Below are 20,330 nucleotides of genomic sequence, written 5' to 3'. Positions count from 1 at the left end.
TTGTGTGAGAGAGGTTGTATGGGCATGTGTTATTGTAATACACAACCCTATGAAAGGGTGCGGGTAGGTTCGGTGGAAATATCTCTTTATATTCGACTTTTTGTTCTTCTCCGTCTTCTTTTCCTTTTACCACGCTTTGTTAAATAGATCTAGTAGGCTGTGAAGAAAGAGGTCGCCGAGGCTCATACACTGATTGACATGGGCTTATTTGCCTGAAGGAATTTCATTTGCAATGGTATCAACGCCGGTTCACTGGTACCATCGTCCGTCACTGTGAGGCGAGATTTACCGTCTTGCGGGACGGTGATGCTTTTACCGAGTGGAAGAAGAGACCCAGTTTAGATATGCAGAGTCTGTGTGTGTGCTCTAAGACCTTTTTACCCATACCTAGGACTCGGGCTGGGAGCTAGGCAGGGAGTACTCTGTAGGTACTGCTTGCATTGTCCCCTGTCTCGCTAGACGGTGATCTCGGTTTGTGGTGATGGGCGTTACAATAGAATTGGATATTCCATAAGCCGTCTTCATGATAAATACATACAAGACAAACTAACAAACCTAAACAAACAATAAACAACCAAACCATATGTACTACTAATTAACCATCAGCCAGCCGACCGCCCGCCCAAGGCGCCATCCGATATGCCTTATGCAGATTCGTGACTAACATAACCAATAAAAAGCCAGACGCTATGCGATAGACCGAACAGAACCTGGAGTAAAAAAGAAAGTCAAGAACCAGAAGCAGCGGTAGGAGAAAAGCACCAAACCCCATCAAAAACCCATCAACAGCACATTACCACTTCCCCCACTCTCTTCCCTTCCCTCACACACCTAAATCGGCTTCCCCCTCAAGCTCTGCACGGCAGACATCCCTCCCGCCGTCGACATCGCCGGCCCAGCCCCCATCTCCGCTTCCATCTCAACCTCCTCGCCCGCGCCGTCGCCGCCATGTTCACCGCCGCGAAGCTTCATTGGCCGGATCTGGATCTGCTGCGTGCTGGCGTTGAAAGCGTGCCAGAAGTCAGGCGCTTGCAGAATGTACGTAGACATGGCGACGCGGAAGCGCTGGCGGTAATCCTTGGGCGACGTGACTGTTGGCTTGTTCTTGCCGCGGTCTTTGATCCACGTTTCGAGCTTCTTATCCCACGTGTATGTGCGGATGCAGTCTGTTAGGCATGAAGGTCAGCAACGGGTTCGGCTAGGGAAGGGGTTAGAGGGGACGTACCAATGATGCCAACAACAATCTCTCGCGTCGCGTCGTTGAAACCGGCCATGAGACTGTAGTCCATGACATTCTGCTTGGAGAGGAATAGCGTGTCATTGTACACACTGAGGGTCAACGTCTTCTTCGTGTGCTCACGTACGAAGATGGGCTTTTCGAAGATGATGTCGACAAGGTTCTCGTCCAGCAGCACTTCGTCTTGCTCGCCTGTGCTCTGGATTTTGCGGTTCCGCATTGATCCCTTCAGGTCGAATCGGCGGAGATCGTTGCCCCGATCATAGAACAGGTTTTCCATACAAAGCATGAAGCAGTCGAAGTCGCGCCCGCTCGATGGGTTCTTAATAGTCACCTGGAACAGGCCAAACATCTTGGCGATGACCGACGGGAGGTTGTTGAAAAGGTTTTGGTGGATGAAGGAAAAGTAGTCCGGCGCGAATTTGAAAAAGGCATTAACTTCGACCGAAGATAGAGACTTGAGCACGAATCGGTCATCTAACGTCTTCAAGAAGATAGACTTGGTCTTTCCTCCCTTGCTGTCCCATTTCAGGCAACGAGACATGGACTCAACGAACCGATCCGCAACTCCGCACTTGCGCCGCAGGGCATCAAAGGATTGCGCAAAGAATATCTTACACGTGGCCTTCACTGTCCGGTTCTGGAAAGTGTATTTAATGTTGGTGTTGGACCGATGACGCAGGTTGCGTTCAATGTTGTCGTCTTCCGTAAGTACAGTGCTCTCACTGTGCGCATCCCCAGAGCTCGGCTCCGAGCGGAATTCGTTGAGTTTTTTCAAGTAGTCCGCATTTGATAAAGCCAATGCGATAATAGAACTCGGTTCATCCTCGCGGACGATAATATCCGAGTCCTCCCAAACATGCTCGATAGGTGCGAATGGGTAGTCCAACGGAGTCCATCCGCTTGCAGAACGCTCTGACCAGAAGTTGTTGAGCATCTTCATCATGAACGACTTCTCGTGCTTGGGGAGGTCGACGCTTAGGTCCATAGAAGAGTCCATCGGCGGCAAGACCTGAGAGTCATCGGAAATATCAGGGATCCCTATATCATCAAGCATGCTGTGTTCAGTATCGCTGGTACCTCCTTCGGTGTCAGACTCTAGATGCAAACTAGAGGTATCCCCAGCGCTTTCACCACCATCTGTGGGCCTCGCGACCTTAGCCCTCTCATGTCGTTCTTCAACAGGTGAGTGAGGCCCAGTGGTTGGCTCAGTGGTCGATGCGTAGCCACTCTCATTGATAGTACTGGTTTCTGCACTCAACCGAGGAGGAGGCGTAGCCGGGGTCCGATCTTCGTCAGATTCTTTCTCCTCAACGGCGTCGTGGGCATCTCGGTACACTTCCACGATGGGTTTCGAAGAAGCAAGAGGGAAAGCTCGAGTTTGACGACTCTTCAGCGCCCGTTGATTCCGCTCACGCAACCGCTGCCTCTCAAATTCCTTACTCAGCTGCTCGAAGTGCTTGGCAAGAGTCGAAACCTTGGAGTCTCGCCTGTTTGTGGGCACAGAGCGAGGAATCATGGAGTGCGTCGACTTGTTGGACTTGAAAGAACCAAGTCCAAGACCAGACAATCGCTTCTCCAATGCACGAGCCGACTCCGAAAAACTTGGTTTCGAAGGATCAGGCTTTGTGGTAGCAGTCGGAGCCAGCAGAGTATTAGAGGGTGTTGCGCCCTGTTGCAAACGGGGGATTCCGGTGGTCGACTGTGTCCTGTTCATCATAGATGAAGCTCCATCACCCCTTATACTGCCTAACAGGCGAGGAATGCGCGACTCTGAAGGCGCATCAGGCACATCGCCAATACGGGGCATGTTCTCCACCATATCGGACAGAGTCCGTGACAACGGCGCTGGAGGGGTCATAGGGGCAACATCTGTGGCGACGGTGGTAGTAGTTGTCCGGGAAAGGTTCGGTGGTGGCGGTTGCATAGATGGCTGCTGTTGCTCTGGCGCTTCTGGTGTGGGTGCAGGCGGCGCATCAGCTGAGACCGCGAGATCCAGGTGGCGCACGCGTTGTTGCTGAACCGCTTCTGATTGCGACCCGACTTTAATCAAAGGAGTACCTTCATCCTGTGCTTCTGTAGTGAGGTCTGGTTCCTGCACTCCCAGAGTTGGAGCCTCCGCCTCGTGACCTTCGGTATGATCTTTCTCCGAGATCTTTCTGATGCCACCTTGGTTTTGCTCTACAACAGAAGTGAGCATATTACGGGTTTCTTCCGGCGACATGCTCGATGGTGTAGGGGTAATCTTGATGCTGTCTTGCTTCTCATTCGTGTGACCACCATCTAGAACAGCAGAAGCTTCCTCGACGCCCTCCTCGATTGAATTCACAGAAGACTGTGATTCGTCCCGGTCAAGAAATATTTTCTTCAGCTGCAGAACAGCAAGGCGCTGGATATCTTTTTCTGATGGGAAAAATGCGCGTTCGAATTTAACGAAGGTGTCATCCCAAGCCAGTGCCTTCTCGTGAATTGCCCTGACTGCTCTGTTTAGCGGGATAATTTCGTAGTAGCGCGAGCTCAAGTATTTGTCCTGCAGCTTCCATCTAAGCCACTCGTGTTCGTCATTGGCTCTCTTCATTAGCTTCTCGACTTCTATGCTGCACGCCTCGACCTTCTCGGGAACAACACTCTCAGCGCGGATGCTCTTGATACGGGCTTTGACTGAAGCCATGAACCTGTCAAGGCGCTCCTCTATTTTGAGGAACTGCTCGTTTTTCAGCCGAAGGTCCCGATCGACCTTCCAGGTGATGGTCGGCCTCGGTACGATGACGTCATACAAGTCGATAGGATCGTACTGTATGCGCAGCGCAATATCATTGAAACCGAAATAGCGCACATGATTGCGATGAATGTCGTGGGGACAAACATCGGCCCTTGGGTGCAGATTTGTGCTCCAGAAAGTCAACTCGAGATACTTGGCGAAAGAATACTTCCACGTGCTTTCAGACATGGGTATCGTCTGCGTCTCCTGGCCACAAATCCTGCAGCTGCTCCACATGAGCATTGTGTTATGCAAGCCTTTGATCTTGGAAGGATATTTCTCAACGACGACACTCATCTGCCCTTCGCCGTGGATGTAGTGACGATGATGATCAAGCATTCTCTTCCCACAGGCCATTTGTGTGCATTGAGAGAGTGCACCGTAGCACAAATCTTCGACATACTGTCCAAGCGTGCAGTCTGCCGCGAATCCAGGCTCAAGATCATGTTCCTTGTAAAACTCCAAAGCAACGATTTCTGGTCCTTGACAGGGTGTTGACGTAACAGAGTTGACGAGGCTGTAAAGAAATGCGATCTTTTGATGAGTAAAAGGATCGAAAAGGTCGGTGTTAGCCGACAAGTAGGTCTCCCACTGCCGCTTTTGCGTGAGGTAATTGTGCATTGCCTTGTCGTATTCTGCATCGTGAACAGCATGGAGGAAATCCCTGACTGGACGAGATGCCTTTTCCACTACAGTATGAACCATCTCTGGTTGTACCAGTTCAAACTTCTGTGTCATGTCTTTCTCCTCAGTCTCCGATACTTCGCGACCATATTGATCCCGCAGGCGCCGGAGATACGCAAGTCGCCGCTCTTGCTCTCTGGCTTGAGTGAGGAGGTATGGTTGCATAAAGTTGATGAATGGAGAGGCCGAGAGAATCTTGGTTTTGTGCTTTTCTACGATGTCTCCATAGAACGAGGGCATCGGTACATCCTCCGGGATAGTGAGCTCCTGACTGGCCGACGTACTGACAGGCCTCAGTTGATCCGAAGGTTGATCATCATTTATTGAAATCTTCTCAGGATCCGTCGAGCCGTCGTTCGAAGCCGCCTCAGACGGCTTCTCGGCGTCGCCAGCAGAAGCTTCAATAACTCCACTATCAGGCACAACCGGCTTTGCCTCATCCACAGCAGTCTTGGGTTTTTTGGAGGATGCGGCATCGGTAACAGACGGTATGAGAATAAACTCATCTCGCATGAGGCAGGTCTCCAGCTTTAGGTTGTAGACGACGTAGCAAAGGAATTCTGTAATGTGCTTGAGCTTCCTCAAAGTCGAATTTTCAGCGCCGCGTAGGACGATGGTGCAGCCAAGCTCTTTCTTGCATCCAGAAAGATAGATGTATGTCTTCTTCGTTTGTCCGTACACATATGTCTTGACGTCAAAGCTTTGGCACCGACCAAGAGTCGAAGGATCAGTAGCAAGCTTGTCGATCGAAGAGATCATCCTCAACTCGAGACATCTGGCTACAGCGTTGAGCACGGACGGTTTGACGTTGTAGACCACGGTGATATTCGCTTCCGCAAGATACTGTAGTGCGAGCCCAGAGACATTTCGTTGAACTAGAAGAACTTGAGGGTTCAATGCGGCAATGCGTCCAACGAGATTTCTCAAAAACTCTTTTTCTTGAATGATAACCGGGTCCAAGCTCATGAAGTGCTGTTGGTGGCGAGCGTATTCGATTGGAAAAGTAACAATGAGCACACGGGGCTGAGGGATGCTTCTTGGCATGCTCTTGAGAGCAACATTCTTGGTGAAGACGACGCCAGAAATGTATGAGGTGTCACCCGGTCTGCCTCCAGGGATCTTCTTCAGTTTGATGTAGTGCCGAATGTCAATGTCGTCGTTGCGCTGGACATCGGGATTGACGTCGTCCGTACAGCGTAGCAGGATGGGAATGAGAGCTCTCTCCCAGCTTGAAACGTTCACCACCTCCGCGTCTTGCAGCATCTGACGAAGCAGCTTGCGTACATGTTGCAGACTGGCTCGGTTGAGCTCCACAGCAGGCGCTTGCTTACCCCTCATCGATGCGCTTCGCACCATCTTTGAGTTGCTGCCACTGACCTGCGCAAGGGTTTGTAGTGCACCCTGTTGTCCCCCAACAATATTGGGAAAGTTTATGCTGAAGGGTTTCAACAAAGAATTACTCTTTGACCTTCTTGGAGTGGCCTTTCCGTGCGAAAGACTGCTGACGCTCATATTACGTTGCCGCCGAGAGTAACCAGGCAAGCGCTTGCTCGACATGCTAAGGTTGTCATTGTCGCGGAAAGGCACTGCCAAGTAGCCAGTCGTAGTTCGATCTCCCGCACGCGACTTCCCTTTCTTGATTGCTGCTAACAAGCCGCCAAGGCCATTTCTATCACCTTCGTTTTCCTGCCCTTCATTGTTCAGTGTAGCGAAAATGCTAGGCGCCTCATCCTCGCTTGACTCGTCATCCGACATGAACGCTGCAAGATCCGGGTCGATGATGCTATCGTGGTGGAACGCAGGTAATGTTCTCTTCTTGTCGAAATCCTCAGTCTGGTGACGGTGAAATGGAGCGCGCTCATCCCTGTGAATGCGCATGTTTTGGTGGCGGGAATGGTGGCGTCTGTGGCCTGAAGAAAGCGGTCTCATATTGAGAGAGCGAAGTGATCGTGACGAACTCGGACGAGGAAGAACTGGCTGGCCAGCACTGAACTCAATGACAGCACCACGCTGTCTCTTTTCACCGGGCTTCCGTGAAGTCGGTATACCCATCATAGGGGTACCAATCTTAGTATGATCTCTGCTAAGATGATTGCTCTTCATGGACGGCTGGTCTTTCACGGTCCCACGCCCACTGGTGCTCTTGATGTTAATGGGCTGCGAAGTATCTCCCTGGTCAAAAAGCGAGCTTTGATCGGCATCCTCAGAATAATCCGAGGAATCATCATCGTTGCCATTGATGATCACTTCGCAAGGCTTGCAGACTCGAAGGCTACCGGACTGGCCAAAAAGCTTTCCCGATACTAAAGACGTGCATTTGGAATCGAATATTTGACCGCAGGTACCTAGACTGTATTAGTATATATGCCAACCAGACGATCAATCAGAATGTAGGACATACGGCAGTGATGTTTCCTCCGGAACGTCGAGAAAGCCTCGCCGCAGTTGAAGCAGTCCTTGGCGTTTTCGTCCCTCATCCAAAACTCTTTGCCTAATACTCTCCGCTTCATCTGCGCAAGAGTGCTTCCGCTGCGCGCGTCGCTCGGCCTCTTCTCCGATTCCGTACCAGCGTACTCATTTATGTCTTGGAATGACGGTCTTCGCGCAGGAGCCACGGTAGTAACCGAACTAAGTCCGTCCGAAGATGATGCACGCGATACCCGGTATCCCGGAAGATGAGATGGACCTATCTGCACAAGCGGAGGCCTTTGGAGAGTGGTCGTAGCAGGCGTCGCTGGTTCCGTGTCGCTAGGTTTGATTGTCAAGTCAGAATCGCTTGTGACATTTGATGGCCTTGAAGTTCTAATCGTGTCTTTCCCAACAGTGTTTTGCGTGTCTTGACTGCTTCTCCGACCAGCCGGCGGGCTCTGTATTATTGGTCCTGGCTGACCTCCCTGCAATGATTGTCTACGGCTCGCCCACGAGGTTGGATCAGAAAAGAGAGGCTCGTCTATCAGGACAATGTCTTCTTCGCCGAAGATGCTTGAATCATCGTCTTCCGATTGTCTAGGGTTCAAAATGCTTGAGCGCGCCCTGTCTGGTGCTTGAGGATCACTCCTGGGTATATTTCGAAATCTGTCTGAGTATGTTATGCGGGAAGATGTTGTCGAGTTGCTCGATCGTCTAGCATGTCCAGGGACAAGATCGGATCTATAGTCTGTGGACGAGCTGCCGCGAGATTTGCCCATGGCGTGTTCAACGGGTGTTAGTCCAAACAACGGTTTCGACTTTGCCTGCATTGCCAACGGAGAATGAGGGCTGCCTATAGACGCTCTAGACGTGGCAGACGAAGGGATTATGTCCGAAGAGCTTGGAAGTGCGCCGCTCTCCCGAAAGGTGGATGTCAAGGGCGACTGCAAGCGCGATGGAGGCGTCGATACAACAACCGGCGAAGACACTGTAGTCCCCGCGGAGCTCTTGGCCGTGGGATGCCTGCCATTCGTCCTCGAACTAGCGATGGACCCATTGTCGCTGTCATAGCCGCCAGTGGAGCCGGCTGTCCCCCCAGTATAGTCTTTGCCTCGCCCGACCGATGTCCTGAACCGGTTGTAAAGGCCACTCAGCCCCCCTTGCACAAACTCCCCTGTTATGCCTTTACTATCATTGATGGATGAGGGCGGCGGGGCAGCGAACTGGTCGAATGTCGTGAGAGTCTCCGACTTCGAGGCGGACGTGTGGATGGTATCGAGAGCTTGCGCCAAGACTTCCTTGTCCACTGGACCACGAGAGGACAAAGAGGCTATGGAGCCTCTGCGGGAGCGGAGGCCCAGAGGGCCAAGGGAAAGACGGAGGCCTGGGGCTGAAGGGCTGCCCGCCTCTTGCATTTGCGACGAGGGCATAGTGAGTCGCGAGGTCAGGACGGTAGCATCTGAAGGCCTTTACACGGACGTGGACTATCGGTGGTCAGGAATGACAGATGGTGTCAGCCAGTATGTGGAAGTATCCCGACGCGCAGCGCTATGATGGCGGGAAGGTGACAGCGGCTCCGATGTCCCCGATCTTTCGACGTCTGAGCCTCAACCGCGGTGTCGCAGGCTCGTGAGCCGTTGTAGCGGTCAAAGCTTGCATAGGCATAAGCGGGACCTCGGGATTCGGTGGCGAAAGTACGTTGATTCTTCTAATCTACATCTACCCATTCCAAGCACGACTCCCGGTACGTCGCTGGGGCGGATGACGAAACTAGAAGCGGGGAATTGTTTTGCCGAGACCCCGGAGACCGGGCCAGGCCCCACCACCCTCGAGATCACGGGCAGTCGCGTCTCCGATCACCACGCGTCACTTCGTGTTCCGCAGCTTCACTTTCCCGCCGAAAATGCGCGCAAAGGCGCACTTCTAACCAGTTCTCAACACACCATGGCGGGCGTCCTACAAGAATGGCTAGGCTCGTTCATCGAAGACGAAGTCGACTCAGCCGTCCAATGGATACGCATGAATGACGACCAGAAAGCGCAGACAGAAAACTCCCAACATCTCGAGGAGCTGTACGAGAATGATGGGAGCAACCTCCGCATACAAGGCGATCCCAAAAACTTTGCGAACTCGACAGTGCTCCAGATTATCCGGGTAAGTTGCAGCCTCACATTGTCACAGAACGTGTTGACAGTAGTGCGAAGTACACACATACCGATGAAAACGATCCGGTTGAGGCCATCTTATCGGATGGTCATACGTCAGTAAAGGCCACGTTTTCTAGCGATGCGGTTGAGACATTTCGTCGTAAGCACCAGCGAAAAATCACGAGCCGCACTCAGGGTGGGATCATCTCCGTATATCGCCTCGAGATTGTCATCTCTCTTTTCGGTTCTGGAGAAGATGACAGAGTAACTTTCCTGGTGAAATCCATGAATTTCCGGGGGTCCCCCGGCGCAGCAATACGAGGAAATCCGAGACCCATTCAAGAGCGCCCGAAGATTCAAAGATATCTCGCTTTACTAGGAGTGAAAATCGAAGACGAATCAGACGTTGAGGGTACCCAGTTATTAAACGAGCCCGAACTTCGACAGAATGATCCTCTTGAGGAGGTTCTCTCTCAAGGAGAACAGGAGCCAATGCAGGATGCGTCACTAATGACACAAACGCAGTTTGATACTCAGATGGTTCACCCATCACAGGGACAGCCTATGACACCTGTGAGGCCTGTCGGTGACGTCAATTTGGCACGTCCACAACCTTCCAACGCAGGTCAGAGTACCGATGTACGCGAAAGCAAACATTCGCAGTTGTTGAACTTGTTGAAAAAGAGTAGACCCACGCTGCCCGCTATACCGCCGACAACTACCAATGGACCGCAAAGGAATCAGCACGATCCTAAGTTGGCTATCAAGAACATTGGAACACAGAACCCCAAGCATGCCCTTGGAGCTGAAAAATCTTCAGGTGTGGGCAATAAGGACACAGCAAACGTCGGGGGCGATGACATTTTGAAGACAACTGAACGCGGCAACTCGCAAATACGTTCAATAGCGGCGATAAAAAAAGAACCTTCACAAAGGGATGACAAATCTAAGGACGTACCTTCGAGTTCCATGCCAGTTGTTGATGGTATTCCGACTTCCTACCAAAAGGCCCGCCCTATTTCAAGCCTCGAATCCAACGGGTCTAATGCAGCTCCAGCAATTGAAAAAGAGCATTCACCAACTGCACAGACACAGCTTCCACAATCCTCTGGCAATGATGACGGGCCTTGGAAGGTAAACACTGCAGACCTAAGCATTCATGGGTAAACACTAAGACTTCATTCAGACCGCCTTGCCCTTGACGCGAGCTACTTGCAGAATTCCCAGTAACCAAAGGCGATTGCTTAACAAACCTCTATGTCAGTCGCGTATAAACTCGCCGAATCGTTGCATAGGACTAACCCATCTGTTTAATTTAGCCTGGTTTCCTCCGAGAGTCGGACATGGATTTTTTCCAGCTATACCAGTAGAAATACTGAATAGCTTCAGTGGACCAACAGAGGCCAAAAAGGAACGTCGCCGTTCCGGCTCCCGTGAAGATTCTGACTCTGGCGATGACTTGTCCGATTCCAGTAATGCGAGTACAGCGAAAGGCCCTGATGCTGCTCCTTTTTCTCCATCCAAGTCAGAAGAGAAGGCGGTAGAAGCACCACCATCTTCTCAAGAGATACCGTGGTCTTCGTCCCCTGTACGACCGGTGAAACGCCAAGCCGATCTCCCTCCAGATAGTAGTGCAGAAGAATTGAGGGCCCTAACATCCCTACCCTCACCTCCAAAGCAAGACGAGGTAGAGCATGCGGTCTCGCCTATTTTGTCCAGCACTATGCCGCCTCCCAAAACTGCATACAAGGGAACAGTTGCCCTTGAAGAGCAAGCAGACACTCGCGTGGCTAGTAGCCCAGACCTTCCATCATCACCTCCGCCATTACCTCCTAATGAGGATGAGATGGCCAACGCCATGGTGGAAAACAATGAGGATGAAAACAACGAGGATGATTTGGAAATGGATGTGCCGAAAGCATTTACAAAAACAAACCATCCTGAGAGATTTTCAACCGAGCCTGATGCCATGAAGGAGACCGGCCTCAGAACCGATAGAGCATCACAAAAACCCTCTCATAGCAAGGACCTAGCCAACGAGGTTCCTTCCATGACGCTTGCTGCGCCTCCGGTTGGCGCCTTCCAAAAACCCTCTTATGGTAAGGACTTGGCCAACGAAATTCCTTCCTCGACGCTTGCCGCGCGTCCGGCTGGTGCCTTCAAGAACAAAACTCAAGGTAAGGACTTGTACAACGAAATTCCTTCATCGACGCTTGTCGCATGTCCTGGTGGATTTGCTCACGGCTCAAATTCCGTCATCACGTCGCATATTACGCCTACCATGCAAAGCTTCGTTGAGGATTCGCACAACATTCACCCCACACGATTAAGAATGATCCGCAACATAGATGGAACTGATTCTGGATTTGAATCCTCAGATATCGACGATCCCGTAGAGCGACAAATTCGCAACGAGATGGCTAGCCAATTGCAGCCGCGCAGGATGGCACTATCAAGCCCTGAGAGTCGTGACAAGCCCTCTCAGTCCCACCAAGGCCCTCCATCCCAAGTAGAGAAACTAACATTGACAAATTCACCTGCAGAGAATTCTACCAAACCATCCAAGCGCGATATTGTTTCCCCTACTCATAACCCGCACAAGAAACTCAAATATTCCCATGCTTCCTATGGGTTCAGCCAAGAGAGCCCGGTGGTGCAGGATCCAGCTATGCGTCTTCGACAAGGGCGCAACAAGTTCATGACTGAAATGAGAGCCAGGCGATCTATGTCTTCCTCTCAGTCAGGCAGTGGTGAGGTTCGTCAAAACGTCTTGGGTTCTTCTGACAATGATGACCACATTGACGAGCCCAAAGCCGTCAAAAATAAGAATGATGATGAGGAAGTGCTGAAGGATGCTCCCGTCAAACAAATTGACCAAGAAAACCCCCCTGCGAATCCCGTAAAGACTACAGGTTCCCGCTCGGCAGATGAAAAAATCGAGAAAGACAGGAAGGTATCAGAAGACAGTGTCTCAAAAGACAAGATCCCAGAAGAGGTGAAACCCGCAGGCGAGGAGAAACCTGAAAAGGAGGATATCTTTGGACAGTTTTGCGAAAAGTACCCAGAGTATTCTGGTGACCGTAAGCATTTCACCGGATTATGCCGCATGATCCATAAACTCCAGAGCACAGGCGCGATTCTGCCCAAGTTCCTTTGGGACGACTTCATCCTGAGACACAAGGTCGAATACAGGGAGTACATTGCCAAGTGCAGCGACGAAGGCCAAGACCCCGTGTCATACCAAGCCTTCTACAACGAAGAGATCGACGAACCAAAGTACCAGAAGCGGTTCATGAACGGGGGAAAGCTGCACCGCGTGCTCGAGCTCGAGGACGGCCAGGCACCAAAGCGCGAACCCGTCACGAGGTTCATGTCAGAGACGTACGCGGACAGAGAGCAGCCAGCCCCGTCCCAGTACGGCCCGGACCCTAGCGGCGCAGACCTCCGTGGCGACTACTACCGTCCGATGTACGCGCAGGTTGAACGGCCGAAAAAGTCGAAAAGGTCGAAGCGGAAGAGCTTGCCCGAGCGGGTAGTGCAACTGCAGGAAAGCGAGCAGGGGCGGCGCAGGAACTCGGACGCGGGCGGTAGTGTATTGAAGCGCAACGCGGACGCTCCGCTGATGATGATGCCGCTGCCTGCAAAGCCAGTAGCAGCAGCAACAAAAACAACAACAACAAGCCAGACGCCGAGGAACCTGGTCGCGGGCACCGCCAACACCGCACCAAAACCATCCAAACTGCCAAAGCCGTCCGCAAAGCCCGCCGCTGCTCCCACTACCTCTAACGCACCCACACCCACACCCGCCGCCGCTCCGGCCGCTCCACCAAAGCCAGCCACAACCACGACAGCAACAGCACCCAAACCGTTAGCGCCCCCGACGCGCAAGCGCGCCTCCTCGAGCGCGAACACGGGCTCGGCGGCCAAGAAGCCAGCGGTCGAGAACAGCTTTACGATTTTTAAGCAGAGGTACAATAAGCCGAGACCTGGTGGCGGTGGTGGTGGTGGGGGTTGAGTTGGGTTGTGTGGGGTGGTGTGGGTTCTTCTCTTCCTTCCTTCCATTGGGGTTGGGGGTGGCTGGGGGTGTGTGAATGGGGTGGATGTGCAGTCAGTCAGTCGGGAGGCCAGGAGGTCAGAGCGCGCGCTAGTTCGCTTTACTTTGCTTTGCTGGTCCGCTTTGCTTTGTTTGTTTTCCTTACCTAGTCTAGTTGCTTTATGCACGCACGCGCGCGCGTGGGGGACGAGAAGTGGGAGTGGGGGAATGAGGGTGTAGGTAGGTAGGTACCTAGTTCGATGGCATCGCTAGCTAGCATCGACAGCATCGACAGCATCGTATGCGTACAGTATGACTAGCTTTCTTTTGCGTCTGAGCTTTGTATCTATTGCGCGTTTGTCTACAGTATAGTATGCAGGTGGTGGTGGTGGTACAGTCTAGTTCTTTCCTCTTCCTCTGTTCGCTCTGCGCTTGTGTTGTTGTTTTGGTTTACTTCCGTTCTCTTCTCGCCTAGTTTTTTCCACGTATACAAGGCCATTCATGCATGCCTCGACAGCCGCGCGCGTGCTCGCACCTTCTCGCAGCCCCTACCTACATACCTACGGCACGCTAACCCCGCCCCTCGGCCTCCGCCCCTCATCCTCAACAACATCGACATCGGCGCGCACCTCGACGGCCGGGCGTCCGTGTCCGTGCCCCTGCCCGTGCCCCTCCCCCTCCGCCCGCGCCTGCATCTCCCTGTCCCGCACAACCTGCCTCTCGAAATCCATCTGCGCCCCCAAGCCCGCGAGCATAGCGCCGGCCGAGAAATCTGCCACGCCGAGATCCCAATCCGCGAGCGACGCCTCCTCGACGCGTTGCGCCGCCGCCTCGTTCACAAACAGCACGTCTTCAGGGCCGGGGTGCTTGTGCGCGTACACGGCGCCGGCGAGCAGGGCGGCAGCGGCGGTGGCGGCGGCGCCAGCGAGGCCGTGCAGGAGGCGCTGCGGGGGGTGGTGCGGGGGCTTGCCCTTTGGGGGGCGGACGGGGTCGGGGGACGCGAAGGCGCTGAGGCCCGGGAGGCGGGCGACGAGCGCGGCGGCGATGGAGGTGGCGGCGGTGGCGAGGGAGGGGGGTGCGGGCGGCGACCAAGGGAGCGAGAGCCCCAGCTCTTTGCGCCCTTTGGACACGATTTCGGGGCTCCCCCGGAGGTCGATCAGCGCGAGCAGGTCGGCGGGTTTGGGGCTCTCGGCGCCGATGGTTAGGAAGCGCATCCGGTCGGTGTACGCGGCGAGGCGGGGGAAGCGCGTTAGTAGCGTGTCGGCGAGCCAGGGGGCCGGGAGGACGGGGTATTGCATGAGGGCGAGGTAGCCGAGGGCGAGGCAGTCGAGGCTGCATGGCGCGGCGGAGGTGTGCTTGGTGTTGGTGTTGGTGTGGTCGCTGTCATCGTCATTGTTGGTGTTGGTGTTGTCCTCGTCATCGCGCAGCAGCAGCGCCTTGTCGCCCAGCAGCTCGTCCAAGGGGCCGAGACAGGCGTCGGCGAGGGCGGCCAGCTTGAAGCGCGCGGCGTACTCGGGCGCGCTGAGCATGCTGCGCAGGCCGCGGCGGCGGCGGCCGAACAGCAGGCTCGCGCGCTTCTCGATGGGCCTGTCGCCGGGGATGCCGGCCTCGCGCTTTTCCTGCGACAGGCGGTCGTCATCTGGCTCGTCGTCGGCGATGCTGTCGAGGTCGAGGGCGCTGAGACGCAGGTGCTGGGTGCGGGCGCGGGCGGCGCTGCGGCGTGCCGGCGGGATGGTGTAGTTGAGGTACCAGGGCAGGAGGGCGGTAAAGGCCGACGAGGTGGCGTTGTAGTAGTTTGCCGACGAGACGAAGAGGTTGAGGTCGAGGAGGGGCAGGGCGGTGGTGCGCAGGAAGGAGGAAAAGGCCGTCACGTCGGCGCGCTCCTTGTTGGAGAGCGGCTCGTCGAGGTCGCGCTCCAGGGCGCTGTGCCTGCGCAGGTAGAGGACGATGGCGTGGAAGCCGCCGATCCAGGTGGAGCCATTGCGCAGGGCGGGGTATTCCTCTGATGTGTTGTTGTTAGCGAATTCAGGTCACAATGGTGCATGTCCATTGAGTGCGCACTGGTCGGGCTCTTGTCGACATCGTAGGCGTTGACGAGGGCCCACTGGCCATCCCTGAGGGCCTGCTTTGCGTAGGCGATGGCGGCAATGCACTCGGCGTCGATCGAGGGCAGGCCAAAGGCGGGGCCCCAGACGTGCAGTTCCAGCACCATCTTTTCAAGCTCCTGAGGGTTTTGTCGCTGGCGTCTCTCGGGGGAGCGAAGGAGTCGACGCCGGCCCGCAATCTTGGCGTGTGTCATCGCCCTGTCGCTCATCATCACAACCACGAGTACATACAATACAATGGCTCCCACTCGTCGCTATCTGCGCATCACCCGCTACTCCGCCCTCGAGGTCCGCGTCTATCTCGACAATCCCGCCCTCCAAGATACCTGGCTGCTACGTCCCTCGGACCCCGCCCTGCCGCGCATCATCCAGGCCGTGCGCCCACTCGTGCTGCCGAAGCTTTGGGAGGAGAGCGAGCGCGTCAAAGGCAAGGCCAAGGGCAACAACAAAGGCGTGCGCGACGTCGTGGCCGGAGGTACAAGCCGTGAACTGAACATTCACGCGCTGAGCTGACCGTCAATCGCAGACGACTTTGAAGTCTCCATCTTCCTGACCGAGAACTCGTCGCCGCACTCGCTCCTCACAAAATCAAAGACGTTCAAAGACAAGCCTCGACTCAAGTCCAACTCGGGCAAGCTGACCGCCTGGCTCAGCGCCGGCAACACCAGCGACAAGCCGGTCGACGTCGACGACGACGCGCCCCTTGCCCTCAACGACATCCCCGAAGCCACTCCCCCAACCAGACCAAGCAGGCGGCGCTCAGGAAACAAGCGGCAGCGCGCGTTGCAGGAAGAGGACGAAATCGACGAGGACGCCCTCTTCGTCAGCCAGCCCGACCACCCCGACCCCGACAGCAGCGAGTCGTCAGACGACGCCTACGAGCGACCCACGAAGCGCAAGCGGCGAAGCCCGCCCAAAGACGACGCGCCCGCCGACGACAAGAAGAAGCTCGCGCTCAACACGTCCTACGACGGCTTCAGCATCTACGGACGCGTGCTGTGTCTGGTCGTGAAGCGCAAGGGCGGCGGCAGCAGCAGCGCGCAAAAGGCGACCACCGGCCCAGCCGCGCAGCAGCAGTCCAGCAGCACCGCGGCGTCAAGCTAGTTAGTTGATGATGGCGAGCAGGGTGTCGACACCGGCGGCCGGAAAGAGCCAAAAGGCTGTGCCCAACAAGCACCTCCATTCACGCATCTCCTACCTCTACCAAGCGGCCACCTATCTAGCCGCCCAAGCCATGCCAGGCCCAGACCCGCTCATAGAAACCACTGCACCCACACAACCAGCCACCCAGAAAGCCTCGAGCGCACAGCCCAGTCTGCCATACTCCTACCATCTCATTTCCCATCTGCAGCTCGTCTCGCTGAAGGCCCAAGTCCGCCTCTCCCACCAAGTCAAGCACTCCATCTGCAAGCGCTGCAGCGCCATCCTCGTCGCCGGGAGCACCTCCTCCAGCAGCGTAGAGAACCCGAGTCGGGGCGGCAAGAAGCCTTGGGCGGATGTTCTTGTTGTCGAGTGTAGTGTTTGTGGAGCAAGGAAACGCTTCCCTGTTGGTGCTACGCGGCAGCTTAAGAAGAAAGACAGAGTCAAACTCAAGGTCGAGAAACTGAAGCCGCCTGTTGTTACCGCCCTGTCGCCCGCTTGTTGACGCGTGAACGTGTTATACCTATCGTGCTTATGCTTTATAGTCGCGGTAGACTATTACTACGCGTGTATACGCGGTCTAGGGATTATCTACCTAGTATGGTTTAGTAACACACATACACACACATACACACGGCACCGCACACGACAGGGCTGAGAACTAAGCCAGCGCGCACGAGAATGAACGAGCTGCCCGAAAGCCGACCGCCGCCCGTTGCCCGCTGCCGTGAGGAGCTAGCTGGTTGCTGCTCGGTACGGCCGCTACAACAAACAGCAGCCGCTGCTTGCTTGCTGGCTAGCTGCCGGGCGCGCCCGAGACGGCGTTATGCAGCACCAAGCCCGATCAGAGCTGGGGGCATGCAACAAGCGCCGCGGATAAAGCCCGCAGGCTCGGGACCGGGCTCGGTGGTTTGGTTTGGTGTGGTGAGCGGCGTGTCGGGACTATCTGTGAAGCGCAGCGCGGTAAATACCTTAGTAGCGTGGTACATAGCGCAGCAAGCAAGCAAGCGAGCGTGCGTGTGTGTGCGTGCGGTGAAGCGGAGCAGAGCAGAGCAGAGCAGAGCAGAGCAGTACCTAGGTACAGTGCAACAACAGCCCGAACAAAAAACGCGACGCACGAACCAGGCCGAGCCGCACAGAAGGCTCGCACGGGCACGGCCGGAAGAAAAATTTCTTTCTCGAAGCCTTCTCGAAGGGAAAAAAGAACAGCTGGCGTGCCCCCACAGCCGCGAATCGAATCGAATCGGCGGTGGAGCTGGGGGAGCGCGCGCAGTGCTCGCGCAATGGCAGTTAGGTGGAGATTTGGGCGGCGTTGAGATTGCGGCACGCCTGATGGATTGGCGGGATTCAAGGGTCCACGCCTGGGCAGGGTCCGGGGTTTGGGGCGGCGGTGGCGCGATTGTGATTGGAACGGGGAGGCTAATTAATCCCTCGGCCACGCACCCTCGGTGCATGTTCACAACTTTTGCGGATACAGTATGTACGCTCGCTAGGTACGACTACGCGCGCACGCGCAACCGGTCAGAGTCACGCTGGCTGGCTAGCTAGCTAAGGGCTTCCAATTCGAATGGCGAATGGCGGGGCGGGGAGATAGGCGCACCGTATTCTGTCCCTCTAATCCGTATCGTATCTATCTGTGATCAGTGTCTGTCTGTCGTCGGGCTTTCCGAGCACTGCACAGCTCCCTTCCAGCGCGGCGCGGCGCGGCGCAGCCTCTCACAGCCTTGTAGGGCTGGCGACTGTACGTGCTGTTGGCTTGCTGACCTGTGCCGTGCCCGCACGCGGCTCTTGCTTGCTCTAGGTACTACTCTAGGTCCGTACGCTATCTACTACAGTTACAGTGCACAAAGCGAAACGAGGCTCAAACTCGGGGCAAGCGCCGGGCAGACGAGCTCGTGGGCGTGCATGTGGTGGCGAATGCGAGGGAGTGGCGAGGCCTGCTAAGATAACAACAACATGATAACAACACCCATGCAGGCACGCGTACGTGCTTGCATATGCTGTCTATCTACTCTAGGCGTACGTATGCACACGCAGGAGGACGGTGGCAAAGCAGAAGAAGAAGAAGAAGAAGGGTCCAGAGCAGTTTCAGCGCATGCTGGCTGCGACGCGACGATGGTGGGACAGACTACAGATTCGCGGACTGTCCTCGTCCTTGCTTGTCGGCACTGGGGTGGGGTGCGTGCGTGCGTGCTGTTTCTGCTAAGGCACCCGTAGGGCACCGGTAGTTAGGTAGTGGTGGGCGGTGTGCGTGGAGGCGTGGCGTGGCAGACATGGATGTAGACGTGGACATGGGTGTGGATGTGGATGTGTGAGTGAGTAAGTGAGTGAGTAAGTGATGGCGAGCAGGGAGCGCGCCGAGGCGGAGACTTCTTCTGCTGCTGCTGGGAGGGCGCGCTGCCGCGTCCGCCGTATGTACATACCTGGTGGTGGCAACGCTGCTGCTGCTGCTGCTGCTGCGCCGCACGGCACCGCGCGTCGCCGTCGCGTCGGGGAAGACTGCCGTTTTGCGTCGACGTCTTGGGCGCGAGCCGCGCGACGGGGACAGGGAGCGAGCGTGAAGGCGAATGAGTGAGTGGGTGAGTCGATTCGAGACGAGTCGAGTGAGGCAGTGTTTGATGTCGAGGTCGATAGCGCGGGCTGCGTAGTCATGTACCTAGTCCATCTGTACCTATGGATGGATGCGCGTGCCTGTGCATGGGTGCGGAAACACGAGACGACGCGCTCGTTCCGCGTGCGCGGTTCGTGAGGGCTGGAGAGAGAGTCAGCTAGCCTGTCTGTCTGTCTGTCTGTCTGTCTGTCAGTGTGCATGCTTGCGTGCATGGCAGGGTGTTGCAGCCTCACTTTTACGAATTGCGAGGGACCTAGGCTTGTCTTGGTTTGGGGATGGGGTAATTGGTATTGAGAGGGAGTCTTGCCTGTCACTTGTCTGTCAGTCAGTCAGTCAGTTATCCGGCGGCGTGGTTGCGTTGCCAGTGTTATTGTTCTGTGCCGGTGTCGTGGTGGTTGAGCATTAGCACACTCTGTTAAGCAGCGCCTTACTGTAAATCAATAAAGTGGTCGATGCTCAGTCAGCACTCAGCTTGTCTGTGTACCCTGGGACGTTGCCCTTGCCTGCTTCCGCCAGGTACCGTCAGGTAGTCAGTCAGGCAGGCAATAAGTCGTCAATAATCAGTCAGCACCACCACCCTCCCTCCCCATATCTCTCATCATCGCTGTCAGGTACGGCTTACGGCATACAGCATACGAACGAACCAGGCACGGCTTACAGGGATTCTCTCGCTACTCTCGCTTCCAACCCTACCCCGGCCGCTCTCGTGACTACAACCAGAAACGCCTCCGGGTTTCGAGCGGCTGGCTGGCACGCAGTGGCGTGTTTCGGCTCGCGTAGACGCGTTTGAGCTCAGAGTCCGGAGGCGCGGACATGGTCGACACGCGATACGATACGACGGACACGCGATGGACACGCGGGGTGTCGTGCCGTGCAATGCCGGGCCGGGCAGGGTATAGCAGGCAGCAGCAGCAGTTGCTGCTGCTGCTGCTGCGACTAGGTGTCGACGTCGTGGCGTGCCGTGGCTTGGCTGGGCAGGGACGAAACGGCGCGGGTAAACGGCTGTGTTGTTGTGTTGGGTTTTGGGATTGTGTTTTAGGATTGTATTTGCGCTGGGGTATGGGTGTGCGTGCCTGGTGGTTAGGCTTGTTTTGGGTATGCGGTGTGCCAGGGAGTGGGGAGATGAGTAAGACGGATGGGCGCGGATGGATGCTTAGAGAAGGGTAAGCTGCGTGGGTGCGTGGACGTCCGGTTGGGGCTAAG

General features: G+C 55.5%; 6 protein-coding genes across 6 annotated transcripts; 4 read left to right on the top strand and 2 right to left on the bottom strand.

Annotated features, from left to right (window-relative positions):
• Positions 1-483: 483 nt before the first annotated feature.
• On the bottom strand, positions 484-8,800 carry K452DRAFT_251986 (uncharacterized protein). Its single transcript, XM_033538237.1, has 3 exons — positions 7,084-8,800; positions 1,226-7,027; positions 484-1,166 (listed from the first exon to the last, which is right to left on the bottom strand). Exons 1-3 carry the CDS (start codon positions 8,519-8,521, stop codon positions 832-834), a joined length of 7,575 nt encoding a protein of 2,524 aa, XP_033396789.1. The 5' UTR covers positions 8,522-8,800; the 3' UTR covers positions 484-831.
• Positions 8,801-9,037: 237 nt separating this feature from the next.
• On the top strand, positions 9,038-13,542 carry K452DRAFT_44896 (uncharacterized protein). The gene is made up of 5 exons (XM_033546682.1): positions 9,038-9,245; positions 9,296-10,372; positions 10,425-10,497; positions 10,558-11,337; positions 11,782-13,542. Exons 1-5 carry the CDS (start codon positions 9,111-9,113, stop codon positions 13,251-13,253), a joined length of 3,537 nt encoding a protein of 1,178 aa, XP_033396788.1. The 5' UTR covers positions 9,038-9,110; the 3' UTR covers positions 13,254-13,542.
• Positions 13,543-13,831: 289 nt separating this feature from the next.
• K452DRAFT_299123 (uncharacterized protein) lies at positions 13,832-15,483 on the bottom strand (the record flags this gene model as incomplete). The annotated part of the gene is made up of 2 exons (XM_033542188.1): positions 13,832-15,273; positions 15,333-15,483. 2 exons carry the CDS (start codon positions 15,481-15,483, stop codon positions 13,832-13,834), a joined length of 1,593 nt encoding a protein of 530 aa, XP_033396787.1.
• A 130-nt stretch (positions 15,484-15,613) lies between these two features.
• On the top strand, positions 15,614-16,480 carry K452DRAFT_229475 (uncharacterized protein; the record flags this gene model as incomplete). The annotated part of the gene is made up of 2 exons (XM_033537044.1): positions 15,614-15,851; positions 15,903-16,480. The coding sequence occupies 2 exons, from the start codon at positions 15,614-15,616 to the stop codon at positions 16,478-16,480; spliced, it is 816 nt and encodes a 271-aa protein (XP_033396786.1).
• Positions 16,481-16,532: 52 nt separating this feature from the next.
• K452DRAFT_194381 (uncharacterized protein) lies at positions 16,533-16,958 on the top strand (the record flags this gene model as incomplete). Its single annotated transcript, XM_033535915.1, has 1 exon — positions 16,533-16,958. A coding segment is annotated over one exon (426 nt), but the record flags the coding sequence as incomplete, so codon positions are not given.
• Positions 16,840-18,126, top strand: K452DRAFT_44899 (uncharacterized protein). Its single transcript, XM_033546683.1, has one exon. The coding sequence runs from the start codon at positions 17,198-17,200 to the stop codon at positions 18,062-18,064; it is 867 nt and encodes a 288-aa protein (XP_033396784.1). The 5' UTR covers positions 16,840-17,197; the 3' UTR covers positions 18,065-18,126.
• Positions 18,127-20,330: the final 2,204 nt, after the last annotated feature.

The sequence above is a fragment of the Aplosporella prunicola genome, assembly GCF_010093885.1.
Source record: "Aplosporella prunicola CBS 121167 unplaced genomic scaffold K452scaffold_15, whole genome shotgun sequence".
In the NCBI taxonomy this organism is placed as follows: domain Eukaryota; kingdom Fungi; phylum Ascomycota; class Dothideomycetes; order Botryosphaeriales; family Aplosporellaceae; genus Aplosporella; species Aplosporella prunicola.
Note: the sequence above shows the minus strand (reverse complement) of the source record. Positions and strands in the feature narration are given on the sequence as shown.